This window comes from Tetrao urogallus (assembly GCF_951394365.1).
Source record: "Tetrao urogallus genome assembly, chromosome: 18".
NCBI classification, from domain to species: Eukaryota; Metazoa; Chordata; class Aves; order Galliformes; family Phasianidae; genus Tetrao; species Tetrao urogallus.
This window is the reverse complement of record NC_136831.1, coordinates 4,780,196-4,798,670: the sequence shown is the minus strand read 5'-3', so window position 1 is coordinate 4,798,670 and position 18,475 is coordinate 4,780,196. Positions and strand designations below refer to the sequence as shown.

General features: G+C 51.4%; 1 protein-coding gene across 1 annotated transcript in view; it reads left to right on the top strand.

Moving 5' to 3' along the window:
- Nucleotides 1–18,475, top strand: part of SLC39A11 (solute carrier family 39 member 11) — a gene marked incomplete at both ends in the record, with an annotated part of 57,370 nt that overhangs the window by 7,089 nt on the left and 31,806 nt on the right. Inside the window, 2 exons of the mRNA XM_079544173.1 lie at nucleotides 133–291; nucleotides 12,886–13,030. Of these exons, the coding sequence (XP_079400299.1) occupies nucleotides 133–291; nucleotides 12,886–13,030 (304 nt within the window). The remainder of the gene's footprint in view (nucleotides 1–132; nucleotides 292–12,885; nucleotides 13,031–18,475) is intronic.

Genomic DNA, 18,475 nt, shown 5'->3' with positions numbered 1-18,475 from the left:
GCTGGGATGCTGGGTATGGTGGTGGGGCTGGGTTACAGTGGCCACACTGCTTGCGTGGCCGAGCGCATTGATGCCCATGGGAGCAGAGCAGCGTGGTCCCCATGCTCTCACCACTCACCTTCTGTCTCCTAGGTCATGCTGGCTGCCTCCTACTGGTCCCTCCTGGCCCCGGCTATTGAGATGGCCGAGCACTCTGGCAGCTTTGGAGCCTTCGCTTTCGTCCCCGTGGCCGTGGGCTTTGCTCTGGGAGCAGCTTTTGTTTTCTTTGCTGACCTGCTCATCCCGGTGCTGGTAAGTGCACTCCCAAGGCTCTGCCTGCTGCACACCATGGGGCTGACCCAGCGCTGCAGCCACAGCTGGTGCCAGTGTGCTCTGGGGTTGCTGTTTGGGGTAGAAACGTGTTCCTAACCTCAGTGTAACATTCCTGTTTCCTGCAACGTGGGGTTCGTGGAGCTGAGCGGGGCACTGCTCACAGCAGGCTGTGGGGTGGGTGCAGGAGTTGTGCACAGACAGCAGTGGAGCAATGCTGCTGGGTCTGCTGGTAGTCCCAGGCCACAAAAACTCATCTACTTTTGCATCCTCTGTGCTTCCTTTGGATTCTGCTGTGACAGAAGCCAGATACAGGCTGTTTTCTATCACAGATCTAATGAAACTCTCTTTTCCCCAAGACTCTGTGGCTCTGCCTGCACTGAATGCAGCTTTGGGCTGTCTGTGCTCTTTCCTTTTTGCTTCCTTTATTTTCCACGCTTCTGCTTTTGTTCTTTTCACTGGCAACACTTCACAAACAGCTCAGGTGTGACCTTCTGTTTCAGCCCAGAGGTTTAATTTGCAGAGCTGCCAGCCCTCTCAGCATCTCAGAATTGAATGAACCACCCTACTGTCTAAGAGTATTATTAAAAATAAATAAATAAATCAGAAGCTCTGCTGGAGCTTCTACAGCTGAAAACCTACAAACGGCTTCATCTGAAAGGATGTTATCAAAACCCTCCAAACAGATTAAAAAAACAATAAATCAATTATTTTAGTGCAAGTGGGATTATTTGTGATGAGGAGCATGAGATGTTCCCTTTGAGGAGTGGCAGGGCTGGTGGTTGTGGCTGTGTCCGTGCCTTTGCATTTCAAGCCTCCCCTAACAGGCACAGTCAGATGGGCCAGGTCTCTCCCTGCCTCCTCCTGGTGCTCCCAGAAACGTTGCTGTGCTCTGGGGCTGTGTGCCTTTGCTCAGCACCTCTCAGCAGCAGCACTGTGCAGAGCTGAGGCTGCTGGCCCTGCCGTGCAGCATTGGGGGACTATCAGCAGCAGGTCTGTGCCTTTTGTGTCTGCTCTGTGCAACCTGAGGTTTCCAGCACTGGTTTGCCTTGGCTGCATAGTGCTGCTGTGTTTGATCAGCTGTCTGATGCTGGTGTTTCTCAACAGAACAGACAAACAGTTGCATCATGAAGCCTGCTCTTTCCTGGTGGCTTTGTGCTGGTGTGCATTTTGAAATGGGAGTGTGTGTAGGGGTGGAAGAGCACTGGGGCATGAAATTCTTGTGTTGTAAAGAGCAGGATGACCAGGGACAGTGCCAAGCATGTTAGAAACACGTTGGTCTTGCTGGGGCTCAATGTCCAGCCCAGTCCTGATGGGAGAAGAGCTGCTGCTCCTGCTCAGCTCTTTGTGCTTCCATGAGCTCTTCACCAAGCCTTGCTTCTTTCTACATCACTTAGCGTCTTGCAGTCTTGCTTTTTGTTTCTTTTCTCCCTCCTCTTGGAATCAGGAGACAGAGGCATGTTGTTGAGAGCAGCGGGCACCCAGCCCTGGGCAGGAGGAGCCGTTTCCATACGCAGCTCTGGCACAGAGCCCTGCCCACCCCCGGCACCCCTCCCTCATTGCTGTGCTGTGTAGCAACGGGTCCTAAAAGCTTTTAATGACTCCTTATCACCCCAGAGCTGCTCCCAGGTGGGGAGCACTGCCTCGCTCCCCCCGCAGCTGGCAGCAGCTCTGTTGGTACCTGGCTGTTTGCTCAGCAGCAGTGCTGGGGGGAGGTGGAGGGGGGGGGGGTTTAAGCCAAGACAAAGTGGTTAATGATGCTGAACAGCTGTAGTCATTAAATTCCCTACAAAAGACAGATTTAATCTATTACATCTTTATTGTTCACGGCTTCCCTGTGGGAAGGCTTTAGTATGTTTGCTTGTCTGTTAGCTGAGTCTGTAGAGCTGGCAGAGAACAGCAAGGTGCGACACGGTGTTTGGGTGCGCTTGGGGAGCGTGACCTTTGCAGAACAGACCTCAGAACCCTGAACAGTGGGCATCTCCTTTATGCTACTGACCACCTCCTTCCATGTCATATTTAGCAGAGCTGATTCTGCAACAGGGTGTTGTTGTACCTTCAGGGAATACCTTACCCTTACTGAGTGACCTGCCTGCTTCTTTCTTCCCCTGGCCCTGGTGATGCTGCAGCAACTTCCTCCTTCCTGTGCTGAATTCGAACATTATTCCCACTTGGTGATGTTCTGAGGGGCAGGTGGTGGGGTGAGGAGCTCTCCCCTGTGCACAGAAAGCACCGGGGCTGAGGGTAACAATCAGAGCCTTTGAAGGAGGACTGGCTTAATAATAGCTGTGCGTTGGCACAGCACTCTGCACAAAGGGTCCCTGAGGCCGAGTGGCTGCCTTTGGTCTACAGTAGCACATAAGAACTGGAATTAAGCAATATTATTCTCATCCTTCAAATCTGTCTTGCAGCTCTGCTGACTTTGCTGCCTTCTGGTGTGCGTGATGTGTTGTGCTTCCACCTTTGGGTTCTTGCTCTGGCCTTACTCTTCCCAAAGGAATTCTACAGGAGTCTGAAAGAGGCAGCCAGCTCTGCCCCTGATCTTCAAACACTCCCTGGCTGCTTTTGCTCCTAAATCTTTGCACCCATGCATTTGTTTTCTTTCATCTTCAAGCTGTTGGACCCTGAACAGCCTCTTTACAGCCAGGTCAGCAAGCCTGAGGCGGGGGCTGCAGGCAGTCCCAGTGCCTACTACTGCTCTTGTGTCCAGGTGGGTGTATTTGGAGCACAGCCTGTGTTAGAGCTGTGGCTTGGAGCAGCTCTATTGCTTTTTCCTTTTCTGGATCACTGCTCTTTAAAGGCTCCTTTGAGGGAGTGAAGCTTGGTGCTGGTGGAACAGGGAAGATGGTACAATTCAGGGAAGGGAGAAAAAATGCATCTGGAGATAAAAATTACTGCAGGGCTCAGACCCTCATGGGCTGCGTCACCCCGATGTGCTGCTGTGTCTGTCCTTCCCATTAACCACGACGTTCCTTCCGCTGCCCGGCTGCATGACATCCTCTCTGCTTTGGGGTCATCATGCTAAATAGGATAATGATGCTTAATCACCTTCGTCTCCTTTACCTCAAGGCTTGTGGGGCTGGAAATGTCATGTAGACTCCTGTGCTATGCTGGGGTCTGGGCGTGTGAAGGGGATGTGAGATGGGCAGCAGCTCATGGGTACCCTGCCAGGGAGCTGTTGGGTACCCAGCCATAGCTGGAGCAGTGTTTGGGTAAAGGATGAGTGGAGAGAGGCTGTCGTTCCACCCTGGAAATACCTCCTTGATCGAATTTTTTTTATTTTCTTGCCAGCTAGATACAGGGTTTGTTTTTTCTGACTGCAGGGTAAATCAATAAAGCTGCATGTGATGGGTGGAGCATTCCTTAGATTTACAGTAAATAGGATCTAAAGTGGCTTTTAAAAGCCTTTCTCCTGGGTTGGCAGGTGCTCTGTGAGAGGAAGCTGCATGGCGGAATTGTGCTCAGCACCTGGCTGATGTCTCTTACCTGATGTGGGGCTTCTCACACTGCTCTGTGCAGCTTTGTGGTGGCTTGATGGGCAGGTGGGAGTGTGAGGAACTTGGCCTGGGGTCAGTGAGGGAGGAGTGAGTGTGTACATGGGGTAGCAAGGGCCAGATGCCATTAACTCCCCTCGTAGCAGAGCAGTGCTGTGCTCCTGCCCCTCATTCACGTGTTTGTGAGCACTGCAGTGGGGTCTTGGTGTGTGCTGGCCTGGGTGAGCACAGCAAAACCGATGATGCGTGTGAGCTTTTTTTAGAGTCTGTTCTGGGATCGAGCACTTTGCATGGTGAATTTTTGGCTATTTCTGGGAGCACTCTTGGGAAGGACTGGAGAACTCAGTAAACAGACATCCCAGGGACGCTGTCCCACGTAGTAATGATGGTATCTGCAGTTTGGCTCAGGATGTGCCTGAAGGAGGTATGCATTGCTTCCCAAATCCCTGCCAGCCCCACAGCAACAGTGCAGCTCTCCTGTGGGATCTGCGTGGGGCCGGGGCTGATGGCTTTGTTATTCCATGGGGTGGTAGGGGTGTGCTGGGGCTCATCACCAGCATCGATTTATAAACAGAATAAAAATTCCTCTGATGCAATTTGTTAATTCCCCGGAGACGAGCCCATCACGAGTTCCCATTCTTAATGTGCTTTTTCCTGTTCATTTGTGACTCCTAGAAAGTTAATTAGCTGCACATCCTCATTGCTGTAGTAGGTGGAGGCTTTGTGTTCTGAGTGTTAACCGAAGTGTGTGTGTGTGTGTGTGTGTGTGTGTGTGTGTGTGTGCCCGTGCCCAGTGTGTTTTCTGGCTTATTGAGTTCCTGGCCATGGGACAGAAGCTGACCAGGGTTTGGGAACACAGACTTGAGCTGTGTTGGGTGAGGACCTGGAGCAGGGGATTGCTGGCTCTGGTTCCCAGGGCACTGGAGGAGTTGTGCAGCAAAAGGAGATGATGCATTTCATCTGAGCTGCTCTGCAGTTCGTTCTGTAGTCAGCTCCTGCTTGGGGAGCTCTGGTTGTTGGACTGGGTGGTGATGGTTCAGCCAAAATACTGCAGAAGGTGGGAACTGGCAGGCCTGTAAATGCATGGTTACAAAACTCGTCTATCTGTGAGCTGTGCTTGTTGCTGGGGTTTCAGGCTTGCTCCAGATCCCAGCTGAGCTCGTGTTCTGTGTGTGCAGGGGCTGCAGGAGTGGAGTCTGCCTCGTAGCAGGGATGGGATGAGCTGGACGGATGGGGTTGGTGAGCTGCAGCCTGACTGCATTCCTGCTCTGATCCGACTTCCTTTGCTTCGGGGAAAACAAACAGCAGCCCTTCTGCTTGGTCTGCTCCACGTCCTGCTGGCTCAGACAGGGGGATCCTACTCTGGTCACTGAGGAAGGGGACCATCTTTGGGAGTGTGGAATATGGGGAAGGTGCTTCTGCTTCTTTGAACCCACCTATGGGATCCTTGGTGGATACCAGTTCTCCTGTGACAGCGTCTTGCTGGTCCTGCTCCCCAAGGCAAGCCTCCATTTAAATAAATGATATTTCTTGAGTGCTTTGATGGCAGATGGACCCTGCAGTGGTAGGAGCTGCTGACAGCAGGAGGTGCACAGTCCTGCAGAAGTCAGGGCTGGGGGACCCTGGCTTAATTCAATGAGCTGTCAGCACTGTGCCAGCCATGCTTCTCCCCCATTACCTCTATGCTGTGCATCTCTGTCCATTCCCTCTGGTTACCCTGAGCGTGGGGTGTTACCTGTCAGTAAGGCTCCAGTCAAAGTGGGGCTGCTCTCTGCCCTGCTGCATTTCAGTCACTGCAAAGGGGCTGGCTGAAATTTGTAAAGGAGAATAAATTTTGGAAGGGAAAGAAGAAAAAAGAAAAAAATAACCAAAACCATAGTAAGTGGGAATGACAGATCTCCCCCATATCTGCTGGGTGCATCTCAATGGTAACATGGGGGGTTGTTGCTGTCAGGGCCAGTTCTGCTGGATCCTGGGCAGTGTGAGCTCTCTGCTGACTGAATTGGAGCATGTATTGCTGGTTGCTTTGCTTTTCCTCTGGATTGAGCTGCTGTGGGGCTGAATGGGGGTGGCAGTGGGGACAGTAGCTTGTGGGCACACTGCTGTCCCTGCACCTTAGGGATGGACTTGGTGATCCTTATGGATCCCTTCCAACTTGGGATATGCAGTGATTCAGTGGAGGGCTCAGGGTTGGTCCCTGTTTAGGGGTTGTGGTGCCAGTTCACGGTAGAAAAAACATCTTCAGCCATAGGATGAGCTTCAGCAGTGTTTATACACTGATTTTGGGTACCTGCAAGAGGCCCTGTGCACCTGTGGTACAATGAGTGCTATCGATGGCTCCTCATCTGTTCCTTCATCTTCAAATCCGCCTTAGAATTTGTTCCTGGCATCACCCAAATGAATGCCTCTGCTGCGAAGCGTAAACCTGCCATTAAGAGAGTCAAGCTCCAATTGGTTGGTTGGTGAACTGTCAGGGAGAGGAAGCCTGCTTTCATGTAAAGCACGGGAAATCTATCTGCATCCATCTAGAAATGCAGCACGATGTCAGCCTGCTCTCGAGGTAAGCTGTGATTCACCCAGATCTGCTCGACACGCTGCCTGCTCTGCGGTGGGCTGCGAGGAGCTGATGTGCCTCGTGATGAGGACAGCAGTGCCCATGTTAGGACATACGGCCCCACGCCTTGCTGCTGCACAGCCCAGCATGGCAGGGAGCAGCTTGTGAAAAGGTTTTGTGTTGGTTTTTCATCCTTGAGGCTTTTCTCATGGTGCCCACCTGGCTGTCCCTCCCCCTCTAGCGAGGCAAAGGGGGGCATTGGGTGCTGCCTGAGGATGTCACAGTTCAGGTGTGAAAGCCTTTGAGATGTATTTTCCTGCCTCTTGCCCTGCTCTAATTATCAACAAGGCATTGAAGACGAGGTGATGTTAATGCGGTGCTCTCAGGCTTCACAGCCAATGCAAATTGAGGAGCTGTCTGCATGAGCCCTTCCTTAGCTGCAGGCTGGAAAGGCATCCTGTGTTTGCTTTACATTTCTCACGTGCTGTTTTTTATTTTAAGGCCTGTCAGGACTTTATTGGTGAGGTAAATGCAGCACATATAAGTAAGTGATATTTCATGGGTGCTTGGGAGAATGAGATGCAGCCAGGTGGGGAGCAGCGCTGTGCAGGTTTACAACCACCAACGGAGCTGAGTTGTGAAAACCCAGAGAGTGTTTTTTGTAGGTTTTGGTAGAATAAGCGAGGAGAGGAGATGTGCTCCTCTGTGCATGTGGGTTCTGCCCTATTTACCAGCAGGGAGCTTGAGAAAGGGAGAGATGCTGAACGCTGCTGGGTTCTCTCCATGCTGGTGCAGCAGAACTGGGTTCCTTTGCTGGAAGCTGTTTTGGAATGCAAAATGTGAACCAAGTGTCCTTGAATGCAAAGGATGAGTGCAGGCTGTGTGACTGGCGAAGGGCAGGCCCCAAATCCAGCTGTGCCCTCTAGGGCAGTCTTGCTACTTTTTGCACTCTGAAGCATGAGAAATTGGTTAGCTTCTCATTGGTGGTAATTAGGAAGTGCCTTGTCCCTCATTACACCTCTCTCTTGTAATGAATTAACGAACTAATTGGACTGATGGAAGGGCCTCTCCTGATGAGTGCTGGGAAGGCACCGGGCTCCCTTACCTCCTGCAGACACCCTGAGAAGCCTGCATCTCCTCTGTGAGAAAGAAAAAGCAGCAGCAGAACCTTGAGCTGGGGAGTGAGTTTGCTGCAGGCTCTTGTCTTGGGATGATGCTCTGTTGCTGCTGGCTCAGGGGCAGTGCTGCAGGGGAAGGGGCTGTGGCTGAGGAGCAGCATTCTGCCAGCCCTTCCTGGGCCTGCTCTTCCCTTTCTCCCCATCAGTTCAATCTGCACTGATAGCAAATCATTCCTGAGAATTACACGGTGTGAAAATGAGCTGTTAATTGAAGTTCCCTTGGCTTTTTTTCTTACTGTTGCAAAAAGCCTCGTGCGATAGAGACTGCGAAAATACACACTGCCACGTTCTGAATATGCAAAGTGAGCAGGAAGCAAAGATCCGGGCAGGATGCAGAGCTGCTCCTTTAGGCTTCAGTAAGCATGAGGAGCAAAAGCTTTGGTTAATCCCGTTGGTGGCTTAAAGGCTTATTGCTCGCAATTAAAACCTCATCTCGCAGCACCGGCTCAGTGCTGCTGTGCCAAGTGATGGCAATGGGCTGAGCCATCCCTGGGGGAATTCTGCCAACCTGTTGCAGCTGGAGGACAGCAGGATGGCTGCGTTCCATGTGTGCCCTTCTGGGTGTTGCCACCCCTCACCCTGCTGTCCTGGCTCAGCAGCAGTGCCTTCCAGAGGTGGATTTAGATGATTGCTTAGCAAAGGGCTGCTTGGGTTCAAAGTTCCTCCAAGCGTTCTCAGAGCAGGAGATCGGTGACATCAATTTGTCTTCTCCTTTTGCCGAGGAGGTCTTGTTTGTTTAACAAGTTGTTTTCAGCTGGATCGCAGGGAAAAAAAACAAAGCTCCATTTGCGTGCCTTTATTTTTTTTGGAATGGCAGAGGTTACAAAAACTTCCTTCCCCTCTGCCATGTTAAATATTGCTCTTTACAAAACATCACGTTGTGTAACAAACCCCCTGGGTTTCCTTGGGGGCTTGGGAACGGAGTGCCAGCAACATTCCTGTGGTGTTTGTGCTCCCTCCTGGAAAGGCAAAGTCCCGAACACACAGATGAGGGGAAAAAAAACCCAATATGTTTGGCTTTGACCAAAAATATCTTTTACCAGCTTGTCTGCCTTTGTGGGACACCCGGATCACCCCTTGGGACTGTCCTCATCCCCTGGGAGATGTGGGAGGAGGATTGATTTATTCTTGCAGCTCGTCAGTGGGGAGCGATGATTAGAGCTGCTGTTTGCAATTTGGAAGAATTATGAGTTATCAAAGCAGCTGATAATTAGCAGTGAATAAAATGTACTCGCAATAGTATTACATTAGTTACAGATAAACTGATACCAGGCTTCCTTAAGCTCTCTTGCTCCCGGTTCTTAGGGGGAAGTTTTGCTGTCTCATTGCAGCAGGAGAGACCTTCTAGTTTGCTGTTGTCTTCTTGCAAGATGCTGTTGGAGCAAAAACCTGATGAACAAATGCTGATTTCTTTTCTATCCAGGGACAAACCTTCCCTTCCCCATTCCCGCTGCCATAGCTACGGGCTGTGTGGACGTGGGAGGATGCAGTGTGGCAGGAGGCAGATGGGAGATGCTCAGTGTGGGCACTGGAAGCCCCAGATCCCCCCCATCTTTCCCCTCCTCCAAGTGGCTGTCTCAGCCCCGGGGTGCATTTGGGTGAGCATAGTGCAGGCTGCAGGGCTGGGGGTGGTGGGCTGAGCCCCCTGGGAAAGCTGTGGGGTAGAGGTATGGTCCTGGTGGGGCTGAATGGTGATGGGATTGATTGTTTTATTGGAGGCTGAAAACGTGGCTGTGCTCAGATCCAAACCCTGTTGGTGCTGATAGGTCTCCAAAGGGCTCGTGCTGTGATGCCTGGGAAAGGTGATCCCCAGCCACTGCTGGATAGAGCTCAGCCCTGGGGCTTCAGTAGGAGGAGAGATCACGGCCTCACGTTGCACCAGAGGATGTTCAGGTTGGATGTTAGGAAACATTTAATCCCCAAAAGAGTGGTCAGGGACTGGTACAGCTGCCCAGAGAGTGGTGTGGTCACCATCCCTGGAGGTGTTTCTTGACCATGGGGATGTGGCACTGAGAGATGTGGTCAGTGGGCACAGTAGGATGGATTAGGGTTGGGCTTGGGCATCTTGAAGGTCTTTTCCAACCTTAAGAATCCTGTGATTCTGCAGGGATGGGGAGCAAGGGTCCAGCTGGGAGCTGTCTGTTGGGATTAGGGTTTGGACTGGGTTTGTAGACCCCAAGATCTTTGTGTAACCACCAGGACCACGCAAGCTCATGCTGTGCATCCCATGCATTTATTTTTTCCGTGCGTCATCTTTTCTAGCATGGTCTGTGCTCTCCTGGCAGTGCAGCTGGGAGCTCTCTGCGGGTGGCTCTGATTGCTGCCTCTGGTCGTGCCTGCTCTGGTTCAGGCATTATGAAACCTCAGCCAGCTGACCTCTAGGGGGAGAGTGCAAGAAATCCTGAGACACCTCCATGTCTTACAGTGCAGTTAGCAGAGCTGACCTGGCTCTCATTAGCAAGCCTGAGAAGAATTGGCTTTGAAGTGCTTTTCTGTTGCCCTGCCTGTTATTGCTGGTCTGTTATTAGCGGTCTGCAAATTAAAATGCAAAACAAGATGTACCTGAAACACTTGAAGACCCACAGCTTGCATATGAAAACAAATTTGGCTTTCTCCTCCTTACACAGTACTGTGTGGCCGTGCTGGGAGCTGGGGCTGTGCAGGGCTTGGGGCTGCCTTGTTCTGTGCCTCACAGCTCTGCTCTCTGTCTCCACTGCTGCCCACCCATCCTGGTGCTTTGCCTTTCTGTTACCACTTTCTCTCTTTTAATAAGCACAAACTGAGTGCCTCTGGGCACCATCAAGGCATCCTTATTACCCTCTCTTATTTGTTCCTCTGTGTTAGCTCCTGGACAAGTTAGAAACGTTTATTTAGTTTTAAAATCGCATCATAAAATCCATCCCATTTCTTTCTCCCCTTGAAATGCTTTCTGCCATTGGCTGATGGATGGTAGTCTGTGTCCGTGGAGCTGCTGAGGCATCCAGCACAGCAATGGGTTGGCAGCACCCTCGAGTTCTGTACTGACTGATCCCCGCCAAGCTGTAGCGTTGTGTTTTGTCATCCTGATTCCTTCATTAATTTGTTCTCCTTTATTGGTTGCGTGGGGAAGGAGCAGGTTGTTTCTTAAAGGCGTCGCTCCGTTGTGTTGCTGTTAAACTTGGTTCTGCTGGCCGCTGGTGCAGGAGGACAGATTGGCGTCATGTGGGGGCATCTGGGATGCTGTGCTCCAGGGCTTGACCCTGCTGTGTGGTGAGAGCTCTCCTTCAGCCACCATACAGCTCTGTGCTGATCCCTTTGCCTTGCAAGGACATGGGGAAGAAGAAAAGCCTATCCCATGCAGCAGGGCCAGGGGGCTATTGTGTCCATCTGCAGCATAGGTCGCTTTGGGGAGCTGGACTGGGTGCTGCTGCCGGTCTGCTCCTTCCCCACACTATGGCTGCTGCAGGTGAGGGTTTCACACCCCAGATGGGATTTCCCTGTCGCAGGGCATGAGCTGCTGGCGCTGCTTCCATGCTCTTGGGCACCTCCTTGAGTTTTCATTATGTATACATGTGGAAATTGACTGTTCTCTGCTGCCTGTAAGGCTGTATTTCCTTTGAACACAATCGGCCATGAAATCCTACCGACTTTTCTGCTGCAGCTCCGCAAAGAGAAGCGAGGGCCGCGGGGATTCCTGTGCCCAGAATAGTTTCCTCCCAGCTCCGCGGGTCTTCCTGTGCCTGTCTCCCTTTGCATTTGGGCTTTTAGAAAGCAATCAGCCCCCGTGGTTATTTCAGTTAACGCTAATTAGTGGCACAAGCTAATTAATGTGGGTTGACTTCCCTCTTCTCTTTCTAATGCTTTTTTAACCCATTGACACGTTCCAATTAAGGGACTCATGCAGGGACCGGACTGAAATGACTCAGAGCGATCGCAGTTGGAAGAACCGTGTGCTTTCCTGAAGGTCACTCATATTTTTTCCAATTGATAGAGTTGTGTGTTTGTGCAGCCAGCAGGGAGGTGACCTGACCTTACAATAAGCATCTTGAAATACCTTCAAGTTTTGTGTTTCCTTGCACAGAAACAGAGCTGCGGGTACCGTGTTGATAATCATTGGCTGTGCAGCAAATAGCTGTGGGATGCTGCTCTGCAGGACTGCAAATGTGGAGGCAAGCGGCCTGACCTCGGGAGAACTGTGCTGCTGGGACCTCTTTAACTTGAGCTGCAGTTGTTTGGATGGTTTGGTAGCTCTGTGCATGGGCAGGGAGAGCGTGCTGAAGGTCAAGATCCCCGAGCCCAGTTGCCCCTCAGTACCACATCCCCACAGTTGTGAACACCTCCAGGGATGGAAACCCCCCACTCCCTGGCAGTTGTGCCAGTGCCCTGCTGCTTTTTGGGGGAAGAAATTGTTCCTGCTCAAGCAGAGCGGCAGCCCCTCCTACAACAACTCTGCTTCCAGGTGCTGGGTTAGAGGAGGTGAGTGCACCCTGATTAAACTGCAAGAGAAGACCGGCAGCGAGTGTGTGATTAGTATTAAAAGCCCAGGTCAGACAGTATTATGCAAATGCTGGGAGAAGAGACGACTGAGTTATTCATCTTTAACCTTTAGTTTTGTTTAACACGACCTTACCCAGCAGGGCTCCCATTACTGCTGGGGGCTGTTCGGTGCACGTCCCTTCCTTCTGCTGCCACCAGCACAGAGCTCAGCCCGTGCTCCTGCCTGGTGACATCCATCCCTGTGCGTGCCACTGCTTCTGGCTGGGAACCATGGGGCTCCAGGGGGATTGAGCAGCCTGGGGCAGAGCTCGGTGCCACGTGTCCCAGAGCACAAACAAGGCTGTTAGGATTCTTTTAGCTGATGCTCTGGCAGTCCCCAGTCGCAGCAGGTTTCTGTGAGCCTTGCCTGGGTTGGCAGGGCTCAGGGTCCCTCTCGCTGTATGCTCTGCTCTCTGCAGACTTTGCACGTAGCTGGATGTGTTGGTTTTGGCCATCTCATGCTGTTTTCTGGAGATTACAAGTGCTGTAGGGATATACTCCAGCTGAGTCTGGAGTCTCACAGGGCCTTCTGGCTCTGGAAATAACACTGGGTGGTTGTGAATGTGACATCTCACTTAAAGGCTGAGGAAACTGGTTCATTTTGGAACATACTGTTTCCCTTGCAAACCCAATGCAAGCTGAAGAAACGAGACCTCAGTGCCAACCCGTTGTTGTGGTCAGCAGGACTGGGTCACCAACCCCTGGGCACACAGGAACTCGTTGTCTCCCAGGCATTCCCAGCCATGCAGATGCTGGAGCAGTCCCTGGGGACAGGGCTGAGAGAAAGCCGATGGGAAGATGTGGGAAAAGCCTAAATTTGCCTCTTGCATTGCAGGGTTTCAGCGGACCCCCCTCCACTGTGTTTGCCTTGAGCTGCGACCCGCGAGCGGCGAAAGAGAAGTGTGAGCAGGATCCTGCCTGCTGGCCAGACCACGAGAGCGAGCTGTCCATCCGGATAGGTAGAGCTGGGCACCATCCAGGCAAGCATCCTGTCATATACCACCCGCAGAGCGTTTGGGAATGCCCCTCTTAAGCTGGCACCCAGGCTGTAACGTATGTGACTGACATTGGCTTGGTTTTGACACGTGCGTGCGAAGTGCACCTCCTCTTCCCCTTCTGGTTCTGTCTCTGCGCTGGCTTTCATTCCAAGAATCATTATTTCTGTTTCTACTTCACTTCTCAAAACCACTTGCGCATCTGCCTGTGGCTATGAATTATTGATAACTAGATATCTAATTCACCAGGGAAATGAAATCATCAGCTCAGCCTGAGATAAGTTTACTGTGAGCGTGGGCACAGCCAGCACTGCCCTGCCCTTGGTGCTCAGTGCCATACGGAGGTTCCTGCTCCGCTGACCCTCGGTGCCCTCCCTAATAACAGATGAGAGCCTCCGGTCGTGCTGTCAGTCCTCATTTTGGAGGCTAATAGGATTTCAGCTGCCAAAGCGAGGAGTGAAGTGTCTCTTTGGCAGCTCTTTCCCTTTGGAGAGCTTTTAAAGAAGGAACTCCCAGTTTGGAGTGGTGGAAGCTCGCCAGGTTTCCAATGGCCGTGGTGTGTGGGGGGGAGGGGGTGCCATGCCCTATGTAAACCCTCTGTGCAGCACAGCTTGCTGTTCTGCTGCACTTCAGCCTTTGTCTAGGCAAAGAAAACGTAATTTAGGGAATTAATCTCATCGCCCCTCTGCTTTATCTTGGTTGGCAATGGGGTGAAATGCTGTTTTAGCTGTCAGTAATTGGATGCGGGCTGAGATGAAGAAACGATCCTTTTTGCAAAGAATAGCACTATCCTCGTGCACCAGGCTCTGTTATTTCACAGCATTGCTTAATTGCATGTTTCATAAAATGTTTCAAATCTGTGCATTCGTCAGGATTTGAAATGCCAGCTTGCATTTCCCCGGAGGGAGGGAGGGAGGGAGGGAAGCCCTGTGCTGGGCACGGTGTGCTGGGGGGCTCCCAGAACAGCCTGAGGGCTGTTCCAGCATCCCCTCTGTGGGGCTGCTGTGGGGGTTTGATGTTCAGTGGGGTGGAAACTCCATCCCAGGGACAGAGGAGAAAGCAGGCAGCCCAGCAATTGTCACAAACCTAAACCACTACAGTTTGATGTTTTTGTCTTCTTTCATAGTTACAAACAGTGCGAACGGTTTTGAGAATTGAATATTTTCATCAGGCTCCAAGGTTTTTTTTCCTCTCTCTGTGGGAACAGCATTAAGAATCTACAATGCATTAATTCTTCTGTTTGTTTCTTGCTGCTGCTTTTGCCTGCTCAGTGTGCTTGCGAGGTACGTGGAGCCTTCTGAGGAGGCAGCTCTCCCCCAAGTACTGCTTGGCTGGGCTCCTGGGAACACTTTGGAAACATAATGGGTATTTTTGAAGTCTAATGGGTACGAGCTGCAACATTTCAGCCTTAATCGCTGTTGAATCATTGACCCTTACTTCGTATTTACGTGCTTGAAAATCGCTAAAGCTGTGAAAACAACAACAGCAAAATCCCAAAGCGCACCGCTGTGTTGTTCTCAGTTGTCTTTACTGGCTGTAGGATGTGGAGGTGCACGGACCCACCAGGCTGGGCTCTGTGGACTTGGGGCTGGGAACCCCTGGCCTTAATTCCTCCCTATCCAGCTGCTGACTGCTCAATGGGTCCCTAGGATGGGGGCTGCCCTGGAGGTGTAGCAGGTGTTGATGTGGCTCCAAATGAGATTTGATGGGAGTTGGTAGGGGGCTCCTCCTGCATGCATGAAGTGGGACGTGAGTACCTGCATGTCGATGTGAAATGGAGTATAGGCAGATTTGTGTGAATTGCAGAGAAATATGTGTCTAGACTCAGTGTTTGATGAGTGAGATAACCTCTGGGCTTCAGTTACTACAAATCCAGCCTTGTCTTTGCTTTCTCAGGGTGAGAAATGGCAGTAAGCTGTTTCTCTCCCTCCCTGGGATCAGGTTGTGATAAGAACAAGCAAGTTTCTTTGGCTTTGCTTTGCACAAACAAAGCCCTTCAGAGTGCTGCCCCCTCCCCATGGCTACCCCAGCTCCGTGGGTCCTCGTGCTTCCAAAGCACAGGAATACTTCCAGCAGATCACTGTGGGCTGTGCTTCCTGCAGGTTGGGAAGTCCGGGTTTGACCCTTTCCATCACAGCTACGTGCACGGTGTTCTTGGGCAGTTCTCAGAAAGGATTTACATAGGGCATGGCATCCTGCAACCCGAGCTGTGACTCACACCCCTGCAAGCTGTGGCGATGGAGCAGCAAGGCGTGCTGATCCTTCCCCATGTCCTGGTGCAGAGCCATTCGTCTGATGGTGGGTGGTGATGTTCACAAGCAGCCTCCTTCATTCCTGCTCTGAGTTCCCATTGCTGTATCATAGTGGAAGTTCTGTGTCCAAGGAAATGCCTGGATGTTGCCAATGTGTGCATCCAACAGGGTGCTGCCAACGTGGAGTCATCCCTAGGAAGGGGCACTGGGCTTTATGGTAGTGGCTGTGCTGGCTTTCAGAAGGGGTAATGATAGGACAAGGGGGAATGGTGTTAAACTGAGAGAGGGGAGGTTTAGGTTAGATATGAGGAGGAAGTTTTCCTCACAGAGGTGGTGATGCACTGGAACAGGTTGACCAAGGAGGCTGTGGATGCCCCATCCCTGCTGGCATTCAAAGCCAGGCTGGATGTGGCTCTGGGCAGCCTGGTCTGGTGGTTGGTGACCCTGCACACAGCAGGGGATTCAAACTAGGTGATCATTGTGGTCCTTTTCAACTCAGGCCATTCTATGAAACGGCACCATGGCATTCTTGCACAGTTCAGTGAGCGAATCCACAGGGGAAGAGCAGTCGGGGGAAAGTACTGGTGTGTGAAATAGCGTGTTTACGAAATGAAATTTCATTAAATGTGTTACTTATATGAGCCACGGGACTTGGGGACATTGTAGACAAATCTTGTTAGATGAAAATTGTATTTTTTTTTTTTTTTTTCCCTCTTAAATTTGAGCTGCTGTAGCAAACCAGCTGCACTGCCAGCGCCAGCCCCGGAGCTGCCCGAGACTCATCAGAGCCTCTCTAATTCTTTGCTTTTTTTTTTCTTCTGAGAGTCATTCTGTCCCTTTCTGCTTCATTTTTTTTTTTTTTCCCTTCAAAGGCAATTATTGTGTATCACAGTTGCTGCCGTGGACTGTGCGGAGAGGAAGCAGACCTCATTCATGCAGCACAGCTTTCATCAGCACGCGGGCAGTTAAAATCCTCTAATGATGTAATAAACCTCTGATGAAAGGAAGGAAAGGAGCTGCAGAGATGAAAGAAGGCCCCAAACCCCTTAGAGAGTGATTAAAAAGAGAGGGCAGAGGGTGGAGCGTGGGCTTTGTACACCAGGCACAACATACGTATTGCTCACCTCTGTCACCTGGCTGTGTCCCTGCAGCTGGAAAATCCCCTCCTGGCCCCATTTCTCATGGGTTTGGGGCTGGTGTGTGCTGTGCTCACTGGGATGACTGGAGCTAATGGGGTTCCTCCTGTCTTGGTGTTCCTAAGACAGAGAAGGAGCTGGCCCTGTTTGGTATCTTAATATCTTCATTGATGATCTGGGTTGAGGGGATCGAGTGCACCCTCAGTATGTTTGGCACCAAGCTGGGAGGAAATGTTGGTCAGCCTGAGGGTAGAAAAGCCCTGTGGAAGGATCAGGGTAGGCTGGATCAATGGTCTGAGGCTGGTGGTATGAGACCAAGTGCCAGGTCCTGCACTTTGGTCACAGTGTGTCCCTGCCAGCCTGGGGCAGAGCAGCTGGAGCACAGGTTTTAAGGAGTGCAGCTGAGAGAATGGGATGGTTGGTTCTGGAGGAGGCTCAGGGGAGAGCTTATCTCTCTTCACAGCTCCCTGCCTGGAGGTTGTGGTGGGGTGAAGGTCAGCATCTGCTCCCAGGTAACAGATGGGATGAGAGGGAATGGTTTTATGTTATGCCGGGGGGGGGTGTTAGGTTTGATATTAGGAACGTTTATAGGTGTATATAGGTGTTTCTTCTCCAAAAGGGTGGTCTGGCACTGGCACAGCTGCCCAGGGGGGTGGGAATGTTACCATCCCTGGAGGTGTTCCAGAACCATGGGAATGTGGCACTGAGGGATGTGGTTATGGGCACGGTGGGATGATTGGGGTTGGACTTGGGGAACTTGGAGGTCTTCTCCAACCTCAGTGATTCTGTGCAGCAGTGTCTTTAGGGCTGCACTCTATAGCAGTGTGGAAGGCTGCGTTCTCTTCTTTGGGATGTAAAGAAGTATTTTGAAAATCTGAGGTTTGTAAGCTCTGCATGGCTTTTGGGTACAGCATTCCAGCAAGAGTTTGGTGGATACAAGAATAAAATGGGTCTCTGAGGGCCCTAAGGACTCTCTGCTCCCTGGTCCAGCTGCCAAGGGGGAAAACTCCTCCATGGCAGTGACCTGTGCCCATTGCAGGGCTGTACCCCCCCCTCTTCACTCCCCAAGCAGCAGCAGAGCTGTGAGCAGTGATGCTGCACGGTGCCTCAGCAGCCACGCGACCCGCAGTGATTCATGGCAGCAATATCCAGCCAGAGCCCCGTGTGTGTGTCAGGAAGGTTCATTAAACCATTACAACGTATGCAACACGCAGATCCTCCTGCAGAACGGGATGCTCACTGCTTTTTGTTGGTCCCACTGCATTTGTAACAGCGCTGACACGCTCATGCCATGCTTGGCCTGGAGAGCTGCTGCACTCCAAAGGCATCAATTCATTTTGAATTTTAATAGCCAGCTTGATGATGAACGCCTCTGGCTATGGCTGTATTGATTTAAAAACATTCTAATGCCCCTTTCTTGAGCATTTCAAATGGTTATTGACCATCCCTGTCAAGCTGGGTGCTGGCGGTGGGTTTTATGGCCATGACTAAGTGTGAATTTATATACGCAGAGCTTCAAAAAATAAACATAAAAAATCAGAGCATGCAATCCCTCAGCAACTGATAAAAAGCTGCCTTCAGATGGGGCCTCATGCCCCTGTTCTGATCAGAACCTGCAGTTCTGAGTCTAGATGTGGAAGGGTGGTTTGTCCTCCTTCACCCTTGGCGCAGTGTGAGCATCTCTTTGTGTGTCAGTGCACCTTGGCAGGTGAAAAGTGTTTGGGAATGTTTCTGTGAGCTTAGTTCTGTCTCCCTGCGCTCCTCCAGGTCTGCAGTCAATAACTCCTGGTGTGAATCTGTCGAGTTTCCAGCCACATTCAGCCCAATCCCCGAGCAAACCTCAGCCTGCGACCTCTAGGGGCAGCTGTGCTGTGGGGCAGAGTCCTTGTGTCTATGCCCCAGCTGGTGGCTGCTGCTCCCTACAGCCCTGCGCTACTCAGACTTAAGAGTCTTTAAGAGTTTCTTGAAGGCAGCTGCAGTGGAATGGTTCCCCTGTGCTATCCCACTATCCCCTTGCAGTCTGTAACGGGATGAGGATGGAT